Source organism: Chionomys nivalis, chromosome 22 (genome assembly GCF_950005125.1).
Source record: "Chionomys nivalis chromosome 22, mChiNiv1.1, whole genome shotgun sequence".
In the NCBI taxonomy this organism is placed as follows: domain Eukaryota; kingdom Metazoa; phylum Chordata; class Mammalia; order Rodentia; family Cricetidae; genus Chionomys; species Chionomys nivalis.
The window spans coordinates 1737790-1763737 of NC_080107.1; the positions used below are offsets into that span (position 1 = coordinate 1737790).

The 25948-nt window shown below is 43.3% G+C and overlaps 2 protein-coding genes across 2 annotated transcripts in view; both read right to left on the reverse strand.

Annotated features, from left to right (window-relative positions):
* Fam171b (family with sequence similarity 171 member B) overlaps positions 1-25948 on the reverse strand; it is a 56229-nt gene that overhangs the window by 29750 nt on the left and 531 nt on the right. The window lies entirely within an intron of this gene.
* Positions 1241-4973, reverse strand: LOC130864499 (zinc finger protein 217-like). Its single transcript, XM_057754964.1, has one exon. The coding sequence runs from the start codon at positions 4661-4663 to the stop codon at positions 1547-1549; it is 3117 nt and encodes a 1038-aa protein (XP_057610947.1). The 5' UTR covers positions 4664-4973; the 3' UTR covers positions 1241-1546.

Below are 25948 nucleotides of genomic sequence, written 5' to 3' on the forward strand. Positions count from 1 at the left end.
CTGTCAATCATCTTGCAAATGTGTTCACCCTCAAAGTGCAGGACCTAAGAAAGCAGTCTAGATTATGTACATATGGCTCAGCTTGTGGACGGGAACAGGGCCTAGTGTACATGTTCCTGATACAAAAAGCACTCTCTGCCAGAGCAGACACATCTCAACCAGGGTATCCCAGCACAGGACCCCCATGTTTCACTGTCAAAGCGGGGAGACGTTGGGTTCTTGGCGCTCTTCGCCCTTTTGTCCTAACAAGAGGGGTGGGGCAAGAAAAACAAGCAGTGCAAATTTACTTTTCAAACAGTTTCTTAATAAAATATTTTGGGTTTGCTAAACCCAAGAATTGTTGACTAAACTCAAGGCATCAAAGGAACTCAAGTTTAAAATGCCGAGTGAGCCAGCTGGTGGCTGTCGCCCCTCAATCCCAAGCTGCCTGTGCACTGAGGAAATCACCCTGACTGTAAAACAAAAAAACATGGAGACAAGGGTTACTAAGGCAGCTTTTCTCACCCTGCCTCCCAGGAGGCTCAGCCAGCAGCTCCACCCAGACTCCAGGTATTCGGAGTTCCCACTTCACACCAGACACACCAAGACTCCAGACACAAACTAAAAAATTTCCCCAAACCTCTCACTCCCTTTAAAATTGCTTCCCAGCATGCAATTCACACAAGGAAATTTGGCATATTTATTTAGACTTAACTCAAGACAAGTCTCTAAGAAACTGAATCTTACAGCAGAAATGAAGAACCGAGGTAGCTCCCCACGGAGCTTGGCTCGTCCACTCAATGTCGGCCACTCTACAGAGTGGTAGTTTCTCTGTAGGCACATTCGCTCAGAAGCACCACAGGCCACCCCCAGGCAGGATGCTGGGGTTCCAGAACCTGTACACACACAAAGACAACGGTATCTTCCTCGCTGAATAGCTGACAGCAGCTGACTAAAGGTGCAAGGTTCAGTCCTGCTGACCTCAGACGCACAGCGCATCTCCAGACTGTCAATACTTCCATCAGCAAGTTTGTTAAGACAAACAATAGATTGTGGAGGACTCAGCATCATACAGGGCAAGCAGATTTGCTTTAAAACATGTTTAAATGAAAAAGCAGAAAGAAGCAGAAACTGCTCAAATCATTGAGCTCCACAAGGAAACACACAGTACTTAAAGCAAGTTTACAACATAGGTATTTACAGTTACCTGAGGTGCGAGCTTTCCAACGGTCCCCACCCCACCCCACCCCACCCCCAAATGATTTCATTTCAGCAGCGCTCAAGTATGCAAAAACTTATTTGGTCAATTCTGTAAAAAAATATTTAGGGACAAAATAGATTTGCAGTCCCCATTTGTGTACAGCCCAACTGCTCCCACTAGTTTTTATTGCTATTTGGTACAAAAGTTAACAGAACTTTAGAGAATGTAGTGTTCCTTCTCTGCTCCAGAGTCTCTGTCCAGCACAGTCACGGCTTGTTCAGTAGCTCTCACAAGATGGACCAACTTGTGATTCCGTGGAAAGTATGTACTGCATCCAGCGAGACCTTTTTTCCAAAAAATCGGAAATCAAGTTTTTTTGTCATTTGGTCGGTAATGTGTATTTCCAATACAGTTCTCATAGCCTCTCTTCTGAAGCATGCTATTGGACAGGTGCTGATACGACACAGGCCTCTTTCCTTCGAGGGCTGGGCTGGTGCCTGTGTGTCCCACAGGCCCACAGGTATACAGAGGTCCAGAGGCGCTGTAGGGCTTCTGCATGGTCAACACACTGGGCGACTCCACCTCCCCGGGGCTCAGGAAACAGGCTTTGGGGGACAGGACAGACGATGGACACACAGGTTCTGGTAACAGCGAGGTGATGTTCCTGACCACAGGGTACTTGCGCAGCTCAAAGCCCCTTCTCCCGTTGGGCCCAGGATGTTCTGTATCCAGGGCCACCACACTTGATTTGAGTCTTTTGGAAAGTGGCTCACTGAACTCTGCTGTGGCACTGCCTGCATTCCGATGGCAGTAGTAGTCTCTCCCTTGAGGAGCCCATGGGCTATCAACCTTCATGGGATACTCCATGGAACCGTTGCCATTACTACTGCCGAGTGGGGACTGAGATGGGGCAGCTGGCAGGGCCTTGAGCTTCGGCTCGGGTCTTTTCACCTTATCCATAGCAGCAGAGATGCCACCTTTGGGAAACAGCTCTGACTGCTGCTGCCTGGTGGCCCCGAGGCCCCCAGTAGGCTGTGGCCTGTGTGACTTCAGGTTACTTGGGGCTAAAGTGCTGTTGTCTGGCCCTGATGTCTGGGGAGCTTTGCTTGGTCCCGAAGTGCCCTGCCGGACCTTTTCTGGGTGCAGGGACTTGGCCTGTGATGAGAAGGCAGGCTTGACCTTGGGCTTGTGCAGGCCAGATAAGGGAGGCACATCTTTGCCCAGCAGGGCAGGAGGACAGCCTGTCCGCCGGCTCCTCAGCACTGACTTGCTACTGCAGTTCTTGTGGGTGTCAGGGTAGTACCTGTGCTCCAGTCTCTGGTGCATCAACAGAACTTCCGGATAAAAGGTCTTAAAGGTACAAAAGGGGCAGGCGGTGCTGGGAATGAGACACTTGCTCAGAGAGATAGCAGGAGAGGAATGGAGTGCCCCAAGGGACAGATTCAAAGGCCTGTCCTGGCAGTCAGCACCGGGCTTGTACCTGCCTTCGGCCTCCCACTCCATCTTCTCCCTACGGCTAGCTTCCCAGGCCAGGGGCCCACCCGCTTCGAGTTTACAGGCAGGGCCACTGGCCTGAGGTTCGCCAGCTGCTCTCCTTTTCGGCACGTCCAGATAAGCAGGGGCAGGACTCTTTCGCACTTTCTCGCCGTCGTCAGCTGCATTTTTATGGAAATCCTGAGTATCCTTGTGTGCTGGTGAGAGAACACTCTGGAAGACAGAAGGCGTCTCCTTAAGCTGCTTGGCAGGCGGGCTGCCCTTAACATCTTTGGCACCATCAAGAAATCGTTTCAAATTTTTGGTGTGCGCACTGTCAGCGGTTCGTAATGCTTCCTGCGTCTCCTGGCTCCGGCCCTCACTTTTAGCCTCGGCCGCAGCATCCACCAGCTGCTTGTCCTTGTGATGTCTCTCCAGGTGGTACCGCAGAGAGGTCTTCTGGGCTGCGGCATACTCACAGAACTCACATTTGTACGGCTTCTCACCTGTATGCGTTCTGAGATGAATATTGAGGTAATAGTTTGAACGGAAAAACTTGCCACAGTAACTACACTCTCTCGAGGACGGGGGGGGCTTTGCTTTTCCTCCATCATCATTTTTATCCAAATGGAGCCCTTCAGGGAGCCCATCCTCAGACCCATCTTCAGAGCCCCCTTCTCGGTCCACGGCCCCACTGTCTTCCAGCGTGCTAGCGAGGTCTGGGGAGCAAGTCCCAGGCTGTCTTCCATCCACAGACATGGTGGGCGATGGGGCATCAGCCCTCCTATCCTTCTTGTGCACTCTGGAGTGCAGGACAAGCTGGTGGTAGGTCCTGAAGGCTTTACTGCACTCAGAGCAGTGTGTGGGCTTCTCCTTGCTGCTGGGCAACTTGGGGTCACCATCCCCAGAAGGCACTTCACTGTTGGCATGTCTAGGTTTCTCTCTGTCTTGTGAGAGACCTGGACAACTGCTTCTATTTGTTTTGGACTTTGCAGAACCTTCCGACTTACCCCCAATCCAAATTTCTCCAAGTTCCTCTTTTTCTGAACATGAATCGTCATTGTCCGTGCTTCCTTCTTGGCCTGACTCTTTCACCTCTTCCTGGGCAATGGCCACTTTTCCTTTGGTGGCCAGTTGCCATGCCTGATAGGTGGTGAACGGGTCAAGCTGAGGTATACAGGTGATGGGCTTCACTGTAGTCTCTGAGTGGGATCTGGGTCTCAAGTTCAAAAACTGCAGCAGCTCTTCTCTGGGGGATGTGGGTCCCTCTTGTTGGGCATCAGGGGCTGTGTTACTGGCACTGGAGGTGGTTTCTTTGGCATGAACCTTACTGTGCTCAATGAGGCTCTGCTTATTCGGGAAGAGGAAGCCACAAACCATGCAGATCTTGTAGGGAGTGGAGATGTTCCCAGCCACATGTGCCTGAACCACTTCATTGATGGTGACAGGACTCTCCAGGCCCTGCTGTAACTTGCTCCTGGTGCCAGATTTGCCATTGTGTGTCCGCATGTGGTTCTTCAGAAACCACGGCTCCTTAAACCGTCTCCCGCACATGCTGCACCCATATGTGAAGGAGTCTTTATGTTTCTTCATATGGCTCTCAACATCGAAGGCCCCTGGGAATGTCTGCCCACAAACATCACAGCTCAGTTCTTCATTGTCTTTGCAGTTCTTCTCCTTCGGGGGTTCTGTCGGCACCTGACCCTTATCAAGAGGACTTAGATACTCAGCCTCCACACGCAGGACGGCTGGCTCGCAGAGGGTGGGCCGGTGCTGCAGGAGCACGTGTTGATTGAGGTCTTCTGCATGGGAAAAGGCCTGGCTGCAGAACATGCAGTCCAGGGGCATGTGCCCTTCAGCTGGGGTCATGCTCCTCTCCTGTGCGGCTCGGAAGGGGACTACAGCTGGCCCTTTGATGGACACAGCATCATCCACCTCCATCTGGGTGCCTAGAGAGCTGCTAATGACTTCTGGCCCGTCCATGTACACGAGGAGCGATTGAGTAGGCATGTTGCCTGCCACTTCGGGGTCAGCCGAATGCTGGGGATCTCTGAGTTAGAATAAGGCCACTTGTGAGAAGTCACGCAAACCTCCAGGAGCCCTGGGCTTTTAACTACAGTTCAGAGAGGAGTGTGTATTCCGGAGTTTGGGAAAAGCACAGTGATGAAAACGGGTCTTTCACAAACAAAGTCTCCTGGCTGCCCTGTGACTCAGACGTTAGTCAGCACAAGGGCCCTAGTTCTATTTGTCTCCATTGGGTGAGCGGCTCAGGTGAGCAAGACGTTGATTCCAGCAATGTGAAGGCAAGGAACTTCCAAACTCTGCGGCCGTCCGGCTGCACCGCCCGGGCCGCGGGCTGAACGAGCGGAAAGGACGGCGCGGCCTTTGTGCGTCCGCCGCAGGGCCCCGACGACGCGGGGCCCCGGACGGGGCCGCGCCATGCCCGCCTCCCACGGTCGCGGGCGCCGGGACCCTGAATTTTTTTTGTCTCAGTTTCTTATACTGCCTGTCTTAATTAAGGTTTTCATTGCAGTGAAGAGACACCATGACAAAGAAAGTGAAGCTTTCCCGGAGTTAATAAAAGTTATAAAAACTGAGGAAAAGAACACAATAAAGAAGATATGAAGAACCTACATGAAAAATAGAAACAAGTACACCAAACAAACAAACAAAAATAAAATAAGGGCAGATATTCTTCAGTAGTGCTTCCCTGGACAAGCACGCGCTGATGTCATAAAGAATGTCTTTGTCTGATGGCATGTCCAGCTGTTTCTCTTCCCAGGGCACAATCTCTGTCTTAATCCCTACGCATGTCTAGCTCGCTGACACTCCCTTACACTTCTTGAACACTTTAATTTCTTATATTTGACATTTTCTCCCTATTAGGGAAAAAGACAATTCATGAAAATTATCTAAGAATTTTTTTGAAGACAGGGTCGCTTTAAAATCTATTTCACACTTGCTTAATAAACTGCCACGTGAAAAAGAATAATCCACATGAAGTCAGGAGGGAAATGAGATGTGGGTCCCAGGGGAAGGAAGTAAAGGTGGACAGATGTGGTCAAGATATGTCGCATATATGAATGAAAATTTAAACGAGTCCATAAAACACTGTTACAGATGCAGCTGAGCGGTAGGTAGAGCATCCATCACGCACCAGGTTTGAGGTCCAGTCTCTAGGACTGGGGAAAACACTGTGTCAATGCAATCACTTGGGATGTAGCTGCAGTACGATGTGAACTGTCTCCCATGAGCCCGTGTGTTTGGATGCTTGGTCCCCAGCCTAGGCGGCTCTTTGAGAAAGATAGAAACCTCTTGGGGGATGGGGTTTACCTGGTGAAGTTGACTCAGTCTGGGCAACCTTTGAGGATTATAGCCCAGACCAGCTTCAGTCTGGTTCTCGGGAACCTTCCCAAAGAGGCTGAGAAAGACTACTGTCATGTACTCCTGTCCAGAGCCATTCCTGCCATGACGCTCTTTGCTCCCATGACGGAGTCTAGTCTCAAACTGTGAGGCTGAAGAAACCCTGCCTGCCTCACATTACTTCTGCGGAGTATTTGCCTCAGCGATGAGAAAGGTCACTAATACAACCACTTTTAAAAATGAGCATTTAAAAAAATAAAAAATAAAAAAATAAATAAAAATGAGCATTTCTTTTTTATTTAACATGAGCCCTTGAGATCCAAGTTTTAAGTATCAACAGTTCTTTCGTTTTTACAATTCAATAATATTTCAAGGTAGTGATATAGCAGAATCAGGTTTAATCATTTACTAATGGTAAACTGTGTTTATTTTTAGTAGGTAGCTTTTTAATATAAATAAACCAGTTGTAAACACTTGTGTTACAAAACAAAAAAAAGTGAGTCATCAACCAGGCACCTTCGAAAAGCACTGATTTGTCTGTCAGGCCTTTCAAATATGCTGGTGGGAACAGATATGAGAAAGACAAAAATACCTTCCAGGAAACCACAGCTCCTCAGTGTTCTCTCATGAATGAATAGTGGAAATCAGGTTAGATTCATTAGCTAAAGCCCAATGTCCCCTTGGGGACTGATTAAGTGTAAATTATTGGAGTTAGACACAGAGTGTCCTAACTCTCCTTGAAATTCAATGATTTGATGTTCTTAAGTAGTCCCAGTTTGCTCTGACTGATGAACAAAGACCAGATGAGAGGATGTATTTCCCAGGTCAATGGGTAAACTGTCAATTGATCTATCTCTCTGTCTGTCCATCTATCTGTCTGTCCATCTATCTAATCTATCTATCCATATAATATATGTATATATAATATATTCATATATATATATACATATATATATATATATATATATATATATATATATATGAGACAGAGAGAGAGAGAGAGTTGATATCCTCCCGAGGACTGCATCCAAGACTGAAAATGTCCCCACCAAAATCCCTCAAAGATTTTTCACTTAAAGTTTCTTAAAAGAGAGGCCTAGGCAAAGGGAAGAGCTTGTGGCATCAGGTGGTCAGGCGCCATTATGGTGAGTGAGGACACGGTGGGGAAATGGCAGGGAGAGACAGGCAGAAGAGCTCACGTGCTCAGAAGAGAGGCAGATCTGGGCAGGCGAGGACAGAGAGGAGCGGGTTGACATGGGTGGCCCGCCTGCCTCCCGGGGTCAGGGTGATGTCAGGGGACTGCTGCCAAGAGTGTTTTTGTTCAGGGCCTTGACACGTCTGTGTTGATGTCCATGACTCCTGTTACCGCCGAGGGTCCAACAGATTCGCAGAGTCTGGGCTGCCACCTGTGACCATGTTGGTGTCCCAGGGATGTGCCCCCACAGGGGCTGTGCCAATCTAAGAGACCTGCTCTGCTACCTGGGACCATGATGACTTCCAGGCCCAGACTGCTGCTAAGACCAGTGAATCCTATTTTCAAAAGGTCCGGGATATTTAAAGTACAAGCAAGGCTGAGAACAGCTGAGCCAGAATGAGAATCAGGTTTATGGAGAGCATGAGACCTAACTCGAAACCATTCTCACACAGTTCCTATTTAACGGCTCCTTTAATGTAACAATAAAAATCAAATTATGTGACTTTGATTTTCTCTTTACTATCCTATCAGTTGTTCCTGGTACCTCTACTGTGTACTCTTGGAAAAGCGAGCATCCCAGAGCCACAGATACAGGATGCTGAGAAAGGCAAGAGCTGCCCCGGGCAGCAGCTGGGCCTTCTGATAGCTATTGCTAGGTTGTTGTTAGGGGCAGGGGAGAATTAACCCCTGATTCCTAACATTTTCTGGTCATTTGCTTTTGTGTCTTTCCCATATTAAAAATACCTGATAATCTATACTTTTTACTCAATTCCTTTCATTGCTTTTCTAAAAATATAGTCTATATAGAAAATTTGGAATTCAGAAAAATCTAAGGAAAAATAATGTTTTTCTTGCTTTATTTCCCAGAAGTAACTTGGTTTATACTCAGTACTTTAAAAAACATAATATAGATCCATAGAGCTGACACTGTAGTATGTATTGGTGTGTGTGTGTGTGTGTGTGTGTGTGTGTGTGTGTGTGTGTATGTGTAAGCAAGGAATAGATTGGAAAGAAACCCACTGAATTATTTCAACTAATCATCTCAACAATCTCAGAAGATCAGGATCTGACTCACTATAGCAAGTGTCGAAGGTAGGAGAAATAGAAAATCAACTGATAACCAGTTTGATTGTGCTGTGTTTCTAATATTGTATCAAAAGCCTAAGCCCATGGCATTCAATATTCTTCACAATCAGCATTATATTATTAAAGAAAACTCCACATGTTATTGAAATACTCTATTGCAGTATGGTTAATCACATCCAGTTCCTCACATTTGCAAACAATGCTTTAATTAAAATCTAAGTACCTTGTCTGAGACTTTGATTAATTCCTGGGGAGGAGAAATAATAGGCCAAAGGTATGGATGCTTCAAAAACTGCTTGATGTGAATTGCTAACATGCTTTCCAGAGTGAGAAACCAATTTATATTTTCAGCAGGAGAATATCCCTATTTTTTTTTCACTATAGCAAATGTATCAATGTAATTGTGCATATCCCCCAGGGAGCTAGCATAAGAGAGAATGTTCAATAAAACTTTTAAATAAATATGTTTCCTGGTAACTTATTCTTCCCTCCCTATTGCTGTTTGGTTTTGTTTTTCACAAGACCTCTTGGGAACGTTGAGAGATCCCTTATCAGGAAACTTAGCAAGACCCATTTCCCTCTTAAAGAAGGCCCCGTGCAAGTGCATTTAAATCAGCGAAGAGAAGATGGAGTTTACTTGGGAACTTCCAGGAGCACCTGTCATTCAGCATGCCTTCTAGAAATGGTTTGAAACCTGTGAGCATTCCATCTAATCGGGTGAGACCACCACGCTGAAGAGTGGGTAGGTTCAAACGGAACGAGTCCCAGTAGAATTTATACATAGTACCATTCCTGGAAATTGTAAGCGATATAACCATTCATTAGTTTATTCTTTTCAGTGAAAAGTAAATCAAAAGACTGTAAAGGATGAAACAGACATGCCACAATGCAAATGCAATATATATTTTGCATAAAAAGAAAGTCCGCAACTAGCACTTCGGTGTTGGATGCCAGTTAATCTCACCCAGGAAATGTTACAGGGTGCTAACCAAGCGTTATGAAGGTGTCTAGTCCAGTACGAGCAACACGTCACACCGGTTTCTGTTTATTCAGTGGACTATATGTCAGCAACTATGTTAAATTTTAGGCATGCTGATATTGTACCTAATTTTCCTCAACTTTATACTCGGGGCAGTTCAAGCTCTAGAGGGAGAATCATATAAAATGGAGTGGATAAAGAAGCACTGGTATACAGAACAGGGATATGAAGTCTAGTCTAGGACATGGGGTGTTTTCATTTAAGAACTGGTTGATACTGAAACTAAAGAGTTGCATAAATTCTAACATTTGAGGCAAAGAACATCTGGAAGAAAGGCAAACATAAGGGAGGGGCCACCAAGGTTTTCCTTCAGAGGGAAGAGAGGCAGTGTAACGGGACCGATGGAATGACAGTCACTGCAGCTAAGAAAAGCGAGCCAGGGCACAAGGGGGCAACGGAATGCTGCCCACGCGAGGAAGGTCCAGTCGCTCACAGAAAGTCATTTTGGGTATTAACAAGACCTCTCTGGGAGCAATTTCGTAAACAAAGCTGCATAGTGACAAACTGAAGACAGCCACTGAAATACTGGGATCAAAGAAAGAAAAATCAAAACTGGAGCAGAAGTTGTAGCAAGGATCCAAAGCAAAAGCAAGCTGGCAAAGAGTCAGTGCAGTATTTGGTTTTTTGAAACGTGCTGAGATTTCTGTGCTTTGAAGGGAATATTTATTTAACAATTATTTATTAAGCAATAAGCGTCAGTTGGGGTGATAGGCTGTCACTGACCACCAGCCAAGCAGAACAAAATAAAATTGATCCGCATCCTATGAACAGAAAGTCTGGGCAAGGCTGCAGACAGATCAATAAGACGATTCCACCTGAGTGCAGGGAGCTGCCGTGAGGGGAACCGTATGGAGATGCATGGCCGGGACACAGAGCCAGGCAAGATCGGTGAGAATTCCTGACAGAAGGAAAGCAGAGGGCCAGGCTTCAGCCAGGAGCACTGAGCAGGGAAGGGGAACTGAGAACTCGGGCCCTGTTGTGGGAGACTCAGGATATGCTGTTTCCACAAAACTGAACAACCCAACAAAAGCTTTGTATAAAGACAATTCATGTAACAGTTAAGGTGGTACTTACTAAATATTACAGCACACACTGATACATGATCCATATTTGTGAATGATCCAAACATTTGATTTGCTTTCCTTACTTCTGTTAAGAAAATAAAGAGAGTTGCTTGCTTAATCATTCTTTGAATTAATCTGGGATGAGATGGACAGAAAAGGTCTAATTTAAAGTTAAGATTTATTTAGTCAATAAACTGACTAAGCAAGAAACACCAACACTGGGAAGCGCTCTAGTCAGCTCCTGTTATATATACACATAACAAAAAACTGTCAGTATTGTTCAGTATCTTACCACTTCCGAGTAGTGCAGGTAATATTTCCCAGTTTTTAAAAAAATCTTATTTTAAGCTGTGTGGTCGTGGTGCACACCTTTAATCCCAGCACTCAGGAGGCATATGTAGGTAGATCTCTGTGAGTTTGGGGCCAGCCTGGTCTACATAGTTATAGTTCCGCGACAGTCAGAGCTATATAAAGAGATCCTCTCTCAAAAAAAAAAAAAACTAATTAATTAATTGAAACCTTATTTTTATTCAAAGAGAAACAATTGAAGTATCAAATGATATGACAGTAGCTAATAGTGAGATTATAGACTATTATATGAACTTAAACATAATTCCCCCCACTCAAGCCATGCCAAAAGCTGTATAAGAGGCAAATCCACCCAGAACCAGACATACTGCCTTTTATTACGCCCAAATCTGAATAATAGTTTCTCTACAGAAAAAATGCACTAGTCAAATTTATGGACAGTCAATTTTGGAAACAAATCGTGCTACATAAAAGAAATCTTCACAGAACTATGACAGAATGTTCTGTAACCATGGTAATAGGTAGGCACAAGGAGAAGCTTTAAACATTAATCCGTATGCCACTTCTATGGGTTTAGAACCACACAGCACTGGTCTGAAACTTGGTGAGCAGCTCACTGCTGAGGGACCTGAGCATCAGTAAGTTCAGGAAAAGAGCACCCTGACAACAGGCCTCTGCGCGCCGAGCCAAAGCAAGGGAATGGCTTCTGCTGATCATATCACACATCCAGTCCCAGAATCCTCCTTCTCAAGAGGGAGGCACACCACAATACTGTAAAGTCTGTTTCCTAACTGGCAGGAAAGACTGTGTGGGGTCAACATCTAACTCCACATCAGTAAATAAGCAAATCTGGGAGTCTTGCTTGTTTTTCTGGTATTACATGGCGTCTCTTCGTTGAACAGACATCTTATTTCAGGTTCTAGCAGATACTGCACACAGCATCCTTGCATTAACAAATGAGTTTACTGATCTTCTCTTGAGCCGAGTATCGCGTCCCTGGCACTAATGTGGTATATGACATGAAACTGTCTGCTTTACAGATCATGTTCATGTGGAGTCTTTTCTATAGCAATAATTCATAAATATTATGAGAATAAATGTGTATTTAAATAAAACGATGGCATACCAGGTAGGAATAATTAAATTCTAAAGAATTAGAAGGATGGATACTTCTTAACTTTCCTGTATTTCTTGAGGCTCATGGAAAATCAGAAATACAAAATATAAAGGCTTTAAAGATGCTTAAGAGCTTAAATCATTTCATTGTATTTCTACCCCATTCCTTACACAAAGTAAGTTCTGTTGGTTAAGATGTACTTACTATGAATTTATATATGTAGAAAATTTTGAAAAATTAAATGCAGGGTTGAGTTTGTTTGGAGGACATTATTACACGACATTATAATTAATTTAAGGATCACTACGCAAGGATGTAGTGATCACTAAATGTGACTCAAGTAAAACGTAAAAGAATGTCACAAAAAATTCTAAAAACCGCCGGGCGGTGGTGGCGCACGCCTTTAATCCCAGCACTCGGGAGGCAGAGGCAGGCGGATCTCTGTGAGTTCGAGACCAGCCTGGTCTACAAGAGCTAGATCCAGGACAGGCTCCAAAACCACAGAGAAACCCTGTCTCGAAAAACCAAAAAAAAAAAAAAAAAAAAAAAAAAAAAAAAAATTCTAAAAACCAGTGTTCAAAGCCTGATCAGAGCCAGTCAGGGGTGGTGCACACCTTCAATTCCAGCACTCAGAAGTCAGAGACAGGCAAATCTCTGTGAGTTCGAGACCAGCCTGGTCTACAGAGCAAGTTCTAGGACAGGCTTCAAAGCTACACAGAGAAGCCCTGTCTCTAAAAACAAAACAAAACAAAAAGGCCTGATTTGACCTGGAAAAAAAAATAATATGTAAAACACAGATACTACAAAAGATTACTGTTCCAAAGATAAGCAATGCCAAATGTAAAAGGGAAAAGTCCCCAGGAGGAACAAACAAACACCCAGGGAGTGCAGAAGGACAACTCACTAAGAAGGACAAAATGAAGGAAAGCAAGCAGTCACAATACGCAGGAAATGCAGGGGGTGGGGCTACTTTGCTATTCCTATTATACAGGGGGACAGTTTTGTGAATTCTGTAGATAGTCTTAGACACACAAACACTCTACAGACTACGTAAGTCGGTGATTCCATTTCTTTGTATGAACTCCTGAGATAGTCCTGCTCACATCTAAAAGGCACCCAGCAAGACAGTGAACCAGAAGAAACTCCTACTGTCCATCAAAATGGTTTATTTATACAAATATTATACAGTTATTCAAATTAATTAATGAGATATAAATGTATCAACAAGGGAAGCCCACCAAATATGGTGTTACTTTTAGTAAAATAAAAAAATATATCAAACCTCAGAAGGATATGCCTAACATTTACATCTATTTCAATTTTCAAACATCAAATGATGCATACCATAATGGTGATTCATTCTGGGGATGGGGAATTAAATAACAATAGAGCTTGACTCCATCTTTAAAGTCCATTACTTAAGAGACAGAGGAATGTAACACAAATAGAGCACAGATTGATGGATTACCATGGTAAGCACAGAGGTGTCCATTATACACAGACTGCAAGTCAGAAATCATTTATAGTCAAAGTCAATTCTAAATTAGAGTCGAGGCTGGAGACGTCATTCCCATGGTGGATGTATGCATAGCCATTTATTTTCACTGGGAACTGAAATGGACTAAAAATGATTGCTAAATGCTGATACCCCTATTTGGTTTTGTACCATCGACTTTCTAAGTTCACGCAGGATTTATTCCTTTAATTTGGAAAACCTATATCATAAACAGCAATGTTTAATAAACTCCTGATGAATCCTATTTGACCTTAATAACCCATGGCTTTTGCTTCCTACTTACAGACATGGAATGAAATCGTAAGTAAATTTTGAACAATTTTGATACTTTTCTTTTCCATTTCAAGGAAAGTGCCCTGGCATGTTGCTTTGCTTGTGAATTTTGTTTAAAAAATTATATTTTTAAATTATTTTGACGCACCTGGTATAACAATTTTAGGATCCATTCAGCCTTAAATTTAACAGAACACAGTCTTTTCCATCTGATCAATACAGGAATCAATTGGCTGCCTCCATTAGGATGCTAATGCCCTTCTCAGTGGTCGAGTTACTGGAGAGAAACACAATTTACTACTCCTCTGAGGTTAAGCATTCAAGGGGGAAAAAGATTTCATCAGCTTTCCAGCAGAACTGTTTTCTTAAGACAGTGTTGGAAGACTCACATTGTAGTGGACAAATGAAACTACCCAACAGTGCCAAATCCAGAAAGACAAAGGAGGGCTGTTGAGCGCTGTGCTTTTCTTGTTTAAAACGCCTTCTTTTCCAGTAAGTTTTCCAAAGGGCCTCGGCAGCTTTAATTGGCTTATTTGTATGCTGAGAATATTGTTAGCTCAAGCTAAGATTTCCTGTACAGGAAGAAAAGAAAGACAGAAGCTACCATTGTCTGAGTCAGTCTTTCTTGCGAGCCAATTTGTCCCCTCAGCAAAACAAAAGGGATCAATGGAATAATGCAAAACTGCAGCTCACAGGCGAACACCACTCAATGTGATAAGGCAAACCGCAACTCACAGGTGAACACCTCACTCAATGGGATATTGCAAACCTGCAGCTCACAGACAAACACCTCACTAAGCTTGTGCTCTTCCATGCATTTCCCTTGTTCGCTTTGGGTGATGTTTCAAAGACAATACTGTTTCTAGGATGTTTTAGAAAGAAAAGCAGAAATAATTTTATCACATAAAATGCCTTAACACTTCTTAGCAGATGCATAAATACACTTTTAAAAGAGAAAAATAAAACAACATAAAACAAGTCTAGTGTCACATAAGATGGATACATTTTGTTCTCAGTTTATTCAGCCTTTTCTAACAAAATATCACAGAACAAAAATCAGTATGACAAAATGGTCATATTGCTATGATATATAATTTCCTAAAAACCATCCTTAGTATGTCTAGTGGCAAGCATGAGAGCTCTTTCCCACAATCCGCATTCAAGGTCAGTCTAGGCTACAGCATGAGCTCTCCTTAAAAAGAAATAATAATAAAATTAAAGAGCAGCAGTAATTACCAGACGAGTGTCTACTGAGTCCTAGCTGTAATCCATACCACCTGGACCACAGTTCTGCACACTGTCATTACCCGTGCCTTCAACTCCAAGAGCTTCATCTGTAGTTCACCTAGAAATGCTCTAGAAAGGGGAACAGATTTGAATTCCCAGCTGGGCAGTGATGGTGCACACCTGTAATCCCAGCACTGGGGAGGCAGAGGCAGGTGGATCTCTGTGAGTTTGAGGCCAGTATGGTCTACAGAGTGAGCTCCAGGACAGCCAGAGTTGTTACATAGAAAAATCTTGTCTTGAAAAACAAAAAGAAAGAAAAGAAAAGAAAAGAAAAGAAAAGAAAGAAAGAAAGAAAGAAAGAAAGAAAGAAAACAGAATTTGAATTCCCTGTGCTTAGCACCAAAATGCATGTTTGAGTACCTAATTGTATAGCCCCAAATGATTTCCCAGCCATCAAACACAGAAGCCTGCATGAGTGTAGTGCACAGTTCATGGTTGGCTCTGACCTTATTGCAGCGCAGCCTCCTCACACCCTGAGCTCAGAGACCTCTCATCTCACTCTTCCTATGCTCAACATCTTAAAAGCTGAAATCTACCCATTCCACCCCATCTGATCTTACAGCCAAAAATGTCACGTAATTAGCCGCTCGGTTTCATAAGGTGTTCAAAAACTAGCGTAACTCTGTCATGCTTTTGTGACACACACACAAATTCAAGCCTTGCCTTTGGTGGTTACTGAGGACAAACGGGCACACTGATTTACAGTGTATATTTGGAAATGTGTCTTAGGTGTCAGAGGCCCCTGCGCAGTGTTTTGAGAAGAGGGAGGAAATGCAAAGACCCCTGTTCAGAGGAAAGAGTCCTAAGGACATCTAAATTAATCCTGCAGAGCAAAAAATACCGAAAGGCGAGAAAAAGAAGGGAAGCGGGAGTGAGGAGGCATGAGGTCATAGCTTGGACCAAAAGGTGACAAACTAAGTGCTAATAAGAATTTTTTATAAAAGTGAAAAGAAACAAAAATATAGAGTGGGGGGAAATTTTTCAGTTGAGAATGGTCCTGTGAGACAGCAATGCCGAAAGGATCGGCAGTTCCTAATCTCACCATGTCTCGTGGGTTTGGGGAACTCGTCATCTCTCAGTTCATCACAATGCCATCAGCACTGGCTCCAAACTCATAAATCTGGAACAAATCCTGTTAATTAAAAGGCATTCTGCAGCCATTAGTGTGCTGTTCACGCAGCAGAAGACCATGGAATCACAGTCCAGAGTCTCACCCTAACAAGAAGACAGACAATTACCAATACATACCACTCAGCATATTTCTCAGCCACCCAATGTTCGACATTGTGGGATACAAAATGGGCGAATTAATATATTTGTCATCTAAATGGATCTAGAGGAAGAACAATGAAATACTGGGAATGGAGACTAATTTAAACAAGATATTTCAGACCCGTCCAGTAAAGGGTCTGATTTGCTGAGAGATAACCTTGAGTCGCAAATACGATGCAGGCAGAATTAGGTGGACTTCTGCTGGAGGCAGAGATGAGAAGGAACAAGGATAGTGCTGAAAAGAGGAGAATCAATGTATTGTAAATAGGCCTGGTATCACGACAGTGTGGGAAATAACACAGCAAGTTAAGGCTTTTTGACCAGCAGCTATACAAATACCGATGAAAACATGAGAACTCACCCTCCTGCAGAATCCAAGAAGGTGTTTTGTGCAAGCACACCACAAGGATGGAAGTTATTTGACTGGACATCAACTGATACCAGATACCCATTTCTGTATCTGACCCTCCTCTTTTCTGCTCTTAGAATACCTGACTCTTTCAGGTAAAGACCAAGAATGGGCTCACCATCTCCATCGCAAACATTGAAGGACGGGGACAGCATAAACAGAAGGGTGGGCAAGAAAAAAACTCTATTAAGACGTGCACCTCCAGCCGGGCGGTGGTGGTGCGCGCCTTTAATCCCCGCACTCGGGAGGCAGAGGCAGGCGGATCTCTGTGAGTTCGAGGCCAGCCTGGTCTACAAGAGCTAGTTCCAGGACAGGAACCAAAAGCTACAGAGAAACCCTGTCTCGAAAAATAAAAATAAAAAAAATAAAAAGATGTGCACCTCCACCATGAGAGTAATACATAGGTAGAGAAAAGTGCCAGAGATTAGTGAAACGGTGACCCTAGGAGAAGACAAAGAGAGAAACCCAGCTAAATAACACTGCTCGACTATAGTGGGTGGGCACCCAGGTATAAATGTGCTCTCCTTACCAATGCAAGGACCCAAGAGGACCTTACCAACACTCCACACCCACGATCTGTAAGGCTCACTCATTCATTTGCTGTGTTTTTTCTTCACTGATTTTTACATAGTTCGTTAACAAAGTTTTTAATAATTGTTCATCTAAAAACTTATTTATCGGCCGAAGGTTAAGTAGGTATTAAGAAAGATAAGCTAAAGATTTTAAAGAATAAAATTCAGATGTGTTTTTCAGAGCCACAGGAGTCCAAGTATGTATGTATGTGTGCCTGTCTGTCTGTGTATGTGAAAGGTTATACGACAAGAGAGATAAGTAAAAATGTGTGACATTTTAACGTGTGCGCTACCTTGATAGTGTATGAGTATCCATAACTGTTAAAGTTTTCCCTCATATTTGAAAGAATTCATTATAAACAACCATGAGGGCCGGGTAGATGGGGACCTCTCACATAGGATCAATATGGTGAAATTTCATTTTTATGTGAGAGATTATATTCTTCAAGAAAAGAAAGCCAGGAAGATGCATGGCACAAGGGTGTTTGAATTAGAAGGAAGAGACATAGGGAGATCTAATGTATTATTCCCTGAGTCCAAACAGATGGAACAGGATTTGGCCAGGGAAAATGGCTGAGCAAATAAAATAGCAGGAACAGACACAAAAATCCCTGTGACTATGTATTTAAAAGCAGGGGAGAAGCTCGACTCCATGATGGGTCCTGGGTCTCCGGGTGGGATGACAGATGAGACCGGAGAAATAGAGGTCTAAGGGAGTTGGGATGTTGTCTTTCCATTGCATAGATTTATAACTGGGTCAGTGCTATGAACAATAGTTCTTCCTGTCACTGGGGTGATGTGGTAGTACCTCCCCTCAATCTCTGAAAGCCCGAAAAGACAACATGCTATACACGTGCCCTGAGAATCCTGGGCCCCAGCCTGAGGGAGAACAGCCACAAACACCCATATGCTTCTCCAGGAAGCCACCTGCTTCGTGTCTTAGCTCTCCCAGCCTGAAAGATTTACAGGATTTAATGGACATTTTTTTTTCTAATGTAGAAACTGCTTTATCAAGGGCCTGAAGTGGTAAAAGAGAAACTATACAACCTCTCTCTTCATTTCTAAACAGTGGACTTCATAATCACAGAGCTCATCTGCCATGTTTTATCACCCAGACCCCAGGTATTCTTAAACAGATAACTGGATAAACCGCATGCTATATGTAGGAAAAACGCATCAATGAATACAGCTTACAGTTAGTTTAATACCTTTCTTTCAGCACTGGTCATTTCCAGCTATCTGGCCCCTGGCTGTGAACAGCGTAGCCTGAAACCTGACGTCATGAATGGAACTCCTGATGCACTGTGTGTCCCAAGAGCTCCCTCACTCAGCAGAACGAGTCAATTGCTATGCAGGAGTCTCCATTCAGATACCACAACAAGTAATCCGGGGCTGCTGCAAGGGAAAGAAGGCAAGCTACATGGTGTCATGAGGGTCAGCAGGGTGGCATATGACAGAGAGGGACAAGAGAGGAAGGCTCTAACAAACATCGAGAGGGACAAGAGAGGAAGGCTCTAACAAACATCGAGACATCTGTGAGGTTATGCGGAGAACTGGCATGCGTTTGCTCAAGGCCATGACACCCCATGCTTTTAACAGCACCATAAAGTTTTCTACCGTATGTTAATGCCCTCTCTGCTCCCTGGTCTGCAGGAACACAAACAGGCTGGGCTGCAAGGTCCTGTCACCAGGAACTGGGGACCAGAGTGAGCCCTTCTCTCCTTCCACTGCTTCTGTTAGGACAAAACGAGTAAGGCAGGCAGCATGGACACTGGTACCCAGCAAATAGCAGCACTGGGTAAGTGGATTTCAAAATAAAAACACTTAGGGATAGGATGTAGTTCAGTGTAGACCACGTATCCAGCGCAGACCACGTATCCAGCATAGACCACGTATCCAGCGCAGACCACGTATCCAGCGCAGACCACGTATCCAGCGCAGACCACGTATCCAGCATGCACGAAGGCACTAGGTTTGATCTCTTACACTAGTTTTGGTCTTTGGTTTGAAGATTGGAGTGTCTGATTAGTAGGTTGGTTGGTTTGGATTTTTGTTTGTTTTTGAGACAAGACATGTGGCCCAGACTGTCCTCAAACTTTTCCTCCTCCTACTTCCACCTCCCAAAGACTGTAATTACAGACATATTGCCTCCGTGCCAGCTTCATCACCGGGTTTCCTTTTGTTTTTTAGAAACATGAAGGAGGCGTTGATTCTCCAGGGTGTGGTGGGAACCTGAACTCCACTCTCAGACTTGATGAAACAGGAATGCCGTTACATCTCCCCAGCCTGAAGAGCTGGGGAATCTTGGCTTGGGCTGGCATTTAGGGACAGTGCAGAAGATGAGGTCACCTCATGAGAGAAAAACTGAGAGCCAAAAAGCAGTAAATAAAAGGGAAGAAAATACTCGTTTTCGTTGTCGAATATAAATATATTTAATGGGCATATATGACAATACCCAACAACTTTTCATGGTAATATTAATATGTAAATGGAGCTTTTCAATTTAATCATTAGATAGCAAGCTATTCAAGAGTTGCAGATTTTCTACTGCATTTCTGGTAAGGAGGGTTGATACGGGAAGAAAGGGGAGAGACTGAGTCAAGACATTTTTCTCTGCCTTTGTGGAACCTGTGTCTGAACCACCACAAGCATGCTGGGCCCACCATGTCCCTGCAGGAGTCCTGACATGCAGGAATCCCAGGAAGTGAAGCAGCCACAAGCTCAAGGGTTTGTCAGGGATATCTCCATCCTTCTGCCCTTTGTGTCTGTCCCCCACACTCTTCCTATAGCTGCAGTTTGAGGGGAGTCTCAGCACATTCTATTGTTTGTCTTTGCATTTTCCTGTCTGGAGTCTCAAATCCAAGAATAATTTCTACAAGGAAGACAAAGTCCTCAAAGCAGAGGCAGGCTTCCTTCATTCTTCAAAACACTAGCTTTTCCAAATCCACTAGTTATTCCTGAAAGCAGGAGAGGTGGATGAAAACGGTAGGAAAAACACACTCCACTGAATTTAAAGATGGTGCTAGTTCTAAAGCCCAGTGTAGTGTTGGCGATGAAACCTGCTAGATAAATCACAGATTTAAATCCTTGTGGGCTGAAACTACTGTTTTGACCTATGAAAGTCTGTGTTAAAGAATAGACATTGCTAATGACACTTTCAACCACATAAATATATTTAAATTTTGAGTGATTCCCTCAAGTACTATAAACATAGAAATGTAGTTTTTTTAAAAAAAAAAAGAATGAATGAATAATGAATGAAAGCAAAGAAACTAAAATCTCATTTGTAAATAAAATTAATTTCAAATCCATGTAAGATGTAAAACCTTAACCTGGAGAACTTGGTTCATGAACTCAAGGTTCCGGAAGACATTACTCATTGCGGAGGCTAACTGACTGGCTTTGGCATTAGGTACGGAGGAGAGTTTAACACGTTGGAAACAATGGAAACAGCATTTGGAATCCTTCCTCATTACATGCCCAAGTGAATGTGCTTATATTCTGAGGCATCATCGAGCAGGATTTAAGAACGCAGCCAAATAATGACACGGGCAGTCATAAAAAGCATTTAATATGTACAGAAACCTAATGTCTTGGACATACAAATTATGTCTTCCCAAAAGGTCTATTCTAAAGGCATCCCCAAACAGAACCTTTTGTTTTGTTTTGTGTTTTTGAAACAGGGCTTTTCTTTGTAGCCCTAGAACTCCTTTATAGACCAGGCTAAGCCAAACTCAGAGGTCCACCTGCCTCTGCTTCCAGAGTGCTGGGATTAAAGGTTTATGCCACAACAACCTAACCCCAAACAGAGCCTGTTTGCCTAGATTATGTTTCAATTAAACACTTAAATGCTGAACTTTAATAGTTTTATAATTTTCTAGGTAAGTGTTCCAAAACACATGTTCTGTCGATTACAGATAAAAACACTGCACTTGTTTTCTAGCTGAAGAGATTTGGAGAAAAAAAAATTAAACATTACACCAGGCCGAGCAAATGAAAGACAATAATGCTGCGGCTAACCTAGTCAGACAGATCTTTGAAAGAGAATCAAGTGCAATATTTATATTCTTGAGGGAAGAGTTTTGTTTCCGAAAAATATTTGGTACAGTTTCTACTGAATCACATTAAGAATGTTGTAAAAACCACCACAAAACCAACTGGCCTCAAATTGAACACAATGACATGTGTTTTTCAACCTGTAATCAGCATCCACTAAATGTTCCCTTCGGTTATTAAAATCCTGGAAAGAAACCACCATCACCCATCTGGGAATATGGCCTCTAAAGTATGAGAACTTCCAAATGGAACAATTTCTAGGCTTACCTTTCCTACTGATTTTTCAAATCCTTTGATCACAAAAAGTAAATAAACAAGTTTTCACAGATGGGAGATTTCCAACAGGAGGGAAGAAGATCATGCCTACCAGGAAAAAGCAAAGGCCGGGGACAAGGCTACAAAGTTGCAAATATATATAGTGGGCAAGCAAATCAAAAGTAGGAAATGAGGAAGAGAGGATTCTATGTTAAAAATTGGCTAAGAATAATTTTTTTTTTTTTTGGTAACCACAAGGTAAAGATGGACACTAACAGGGCCTCACCACAGTAACTATTTCATTATGTGTACCAGAATATCATATTGAGCACTGTAGATAGGCACTGTACATTTTCATATAAAAAAATTACTTCAAGAGAAAGTGTAAGTAATTCTGCAATTTAATTATTAGATTAAGTGACATAGATCCCACCTACATACAATATTGGGTAATACTCAAATATTCAAATATACGTTTGACCCAGCAATTCCACTCCTGGGCATTGGTACAGGATACAGAAAAAGCTTGTCCGCGCTAAGACTTAAGGATGCGGCAGCCTCTGTCACCAGAGACAACCCAAATAATCATAACAAAAGTGGCAATAAGCTGTACTAGCGCAATTCTCAAAATGGAGCACGACTCATCAGTAAAGAGAAGTAAACTACTAACGGGCTAGAAAATTAAGGAAGTCAATAAAAGTTATTCTAAACCAAAGAAGCTGAACACAAAAGACCCAGTGATATGGGAACCCATATCTGAAGCTCCAGACAACGCCTAACTAGGCTAGAATTTGAAAACAGCACAGAACTTGGGTGAAGGGCAGAGATAGTCTGGGAAGATGGTGAAGGAGATCCTCCCACCATGATATAAACATTGCATGTCCAGAGAGGTACTGGTCAGATGTAAACACCTACCTATCAAAAGAGCATGATCGCATGTACATTTACATAAGTGCATATATCGCCACAAAAATAACTGTACCAAAAAATTCCACCCATTAGAAATGGTTTAGATGTAAGAGTTAAGATAATGGCACAACTGAGAAAGTAAGTGAGCGGTAGGCACAGTTTAACATGCTATCTCTGTTTTATATATACTCAACATTTTCCAAATCAAGCTTTTCAGGACTCTATGTGCAAAAGATGTTTTGTAAAAAGGCATAGAGAACCTTGCATCTGTGCTTCTCGTGGGGAATATTAATGCCCCTCATTATTTCCCCAGCTACCCTTGCCTCCAGCTCCACATGTCACCTACTTAATGGGCCATCAGAGAGAATATGATATGGTTGATTCAGCTACGACCAGCTCCCAAATTAATTCTTCGCTAGCCCCTCAAATATCTGTTTCTAACAAACGCTGGCACAGATGGAGAGACCAGGATTTCTGCACGTGGTAGAGAAATGAAGGGACCTGACAGATCCCAGACTTGGCCCTTCTTCTCATCAGTCTCTAACGATAATATAAGTTAATGAGAAAATAGAACCATACTTTTTAAAATCCTGATTTTTTTAAGTAGTATATTCGTGGTTTTTTTTTTTTAACTTTCCCTATTTCTCATTAATGCAGAGACATTTTCAGAAGAGTGAAGTGCAAAGAATAACCCAGGCCATGGTCAACGTCTTTGCTCAGTCTTGTGCCGCCCAATGTGTCTTAGTTTTCTAAAGTTTGCCTGAGGAAAATTCCGTACTTTTCACATTCCATGTGTAAGGCATGGGAGGTGTCAAAGAGGCAGATAGCAGATCGGGCTCAGTTATTTAAAGGTGTAATACATTAATGCCACCTAGGTCACAAGGGGATTAAAGTGCACTCAGGCTCAGAATCTTCTTAATAGAACCTAGTAACCGCCTCAAGTATCAGGATCAACGAGTACTGTATAGACAACCCAAAACCAACACTGAAACTAAAGATCCAAGATACATACTTCATCATCTACACTTACAAGTCTTTTCATGTAATATTTATTTCTATACAAATTCTGATGAAGATTTCACAAGGTGTTAAACATTTAGCAAACACTTGGGAAATGTGTGTCCCCTGATGCTGGCGTATTTATCCACCTGTTCACTCACTCGTGAACCATCAAATGAAGGTCTACATATACCAAGTGCTCTCTAGGTGACAGAAATACAGCAGTAGCTATAACAAAGTCTATGCCCTCATGGACTTATGTGAGATGGCTCAACAGGTCAAGGGATTGCCGCCAACCCTGATGGCCTGAGTTCAAGCCCCAGGGCCCATGTGGTAGAAGGAGAACCAGCTCCTGCAAGCTGTCCTCTTGCCTCCCCATGCATGACACCTACACCCTCACACCCATAGACATACATGCACTCACACAAATTAAATAAATAAATAAATAATGTTTTTTTAAAAAAGAAGGGTAGGTGTTGGGGGTGGAGCTCAACCAAGTCAGAAGAGGCTGCAGATTAGGAGTTAGCATGCATGTCCAGCCACTTAAATTTCAGAACTCCATGCAGAGAAAACAGAACTACAGAAGTCTGGCCCCTGAGCCCACTGCAAATGAAATGAACATTTGGACAGTGTGACAACCATGGAGAGAGCCAGGGCAAGCACTGAAGGAAGTCTCTGCCAGAAGTAGAAACCAAAGGGGCCAGCTTCCTGCACACAACTGCATGATCCGAGCATAGACCATTCTCCCGCTCAACACTTTTATAGCAATGTCTCTCTGGGTGAGGAACAAAGGCTGAAATAGGACCCATTCACTGTGAAGATCACAGTGAGTGAGTTCAGGGGACGTTTGAACTTCATTTGTTTGCAGGCTGTGTCAACACTGTCTGACTGACTGTCCTGCTGGGTTAGGCTTGTTACCTCTGGGCTGGGGGTCAGAGTCTTTGAGAAAGACCCAGGAGCTGTGCTGCTCTTCAGACCTCAGTGTGAACTGCTGGACAGCAGATCCTTTATCTCAATGAAACACAAAAACAAAACAAAAAGCAAACAAACAAACAAAAAGCCAGGGATTGCTAGCTTTCCAAATAATCATCCTTTTCAAATATCCCTCATAAAAATCAGAAAGCAAATAGTTTAGATTTCACTCTAAACACGAAGGTTTCAAATCATTACAGTTATTCATAACCCTCATCAGACCACATTATCCTATGGTAATCAAAATCCATTTCACTAATATTCCTGAAAGAGCAAAATATCAGAAACCTTGAAACTCATCAATACTCCCCCAAGACTCTTACTGCACTGCTAATGAAAGAAACCTCTCCTGTATGAGATTAAAACAGTATCATCAGCATCTGCAGATTCACTGTGTCTAACATCAGCCTCCTGTGCTCCACGGTGTTTAGTTCTTTCCCGTACTGAACACTGAGTAAGATCCAAACACACCACGTATCTTTCCATTGTAGCCACCTTCGAGTGCTATTAATTGGTTTAAGAGGATGTCAGAAACACAAGCTTGCTCCTGTGCGCTGTGGTGATTTCATCCTATGCTCGAAGCACTCCAAGAAATTAAATCATCTGGGCTGTGTCATGAATCACAGCTGGCATGCCTCCGAACTGCTCTCTGATGATGAGCAAGCAAGATAAACGAAGATGCCGATTCCACTCTACAGAATTTCATTTTCAGCATCTTCTATAATGTTACTAGGCAGATTTTAAAACAAAAATCAGTGTTATAATAACACCTTCAGTTTGTGAAACCTCGGCCCACTAGCCAGAAAATTGGTGGCTTAAAAAAAAATAGAAAAAATCCTCTTTCCTTCTCAAAGTCTAGGCAGCATCTACAGTGTAGAAGGTAACTAACTGGGTTGGGGGCTGGGTAAAGGCTATTTAAACGAATAGCCGAGCTCTTTGCTTACCAGGGAGCTTGAACTGGGGGAGGGGAAGACAGAAAACCGGGGACTGAAATGGTCATATATACTGCACCCATATTTCATCAACCCCTACAGAACGTGTCAAGACACGCTCATTTAAGTTCCACTACAAGGAGATTCCCCTCAGGGGGAGGGGCAGGCTGTGCTACCCAAGCGTCGCTCGCTCCACGCTTACCTATCTGTCTCCTCCCTCGTCCCTTCCCTCAACTACAAACTCCGGTTTCGTGGCTTTCTTTCATCTTATTGTACCAAATGCATTCTCCCCCTTTTTATTGCGAGCCGCCTTAAACGTGTCCTGGGATAAGAAGAGAAATATAATGAAATCAATCGAGATTTCTTTCTCCAGTTCTAAATTTAAATACAGCAGGCAGGGAGAAACCACGCAAAAGCTGTGTGGGTGTAATATGGCAAAACTGCTCTGTATCTAGGAGAGGATAGAGAACAAAATGCTAAAGGGATCTGAGAGCGTGTGTGTGTGTGTGTGTGTATGTGTGTGTGTACACAAAAAGAGAAGGAAAATAAAAAATAAAATAAAAATAGAAAGATCAGCAGGCACCCACCTTGACCCACCTCGCACACCCCCATTACAGTCCCCGACCCTTCTCAAGCCCACTGCAATGCTCTGCGGGGCTGGGGGGGGGGG

Bases quoted from the DNA above. Each gene is read 5' to 3' on its own strand.
- LOC130864499 (XM_057754964.1), bottom strand. From the start codon at position 4,663: ATGCCTACTCAATCGCTCCTCGTGTACATGGACGGGCCAGAAGTCATT.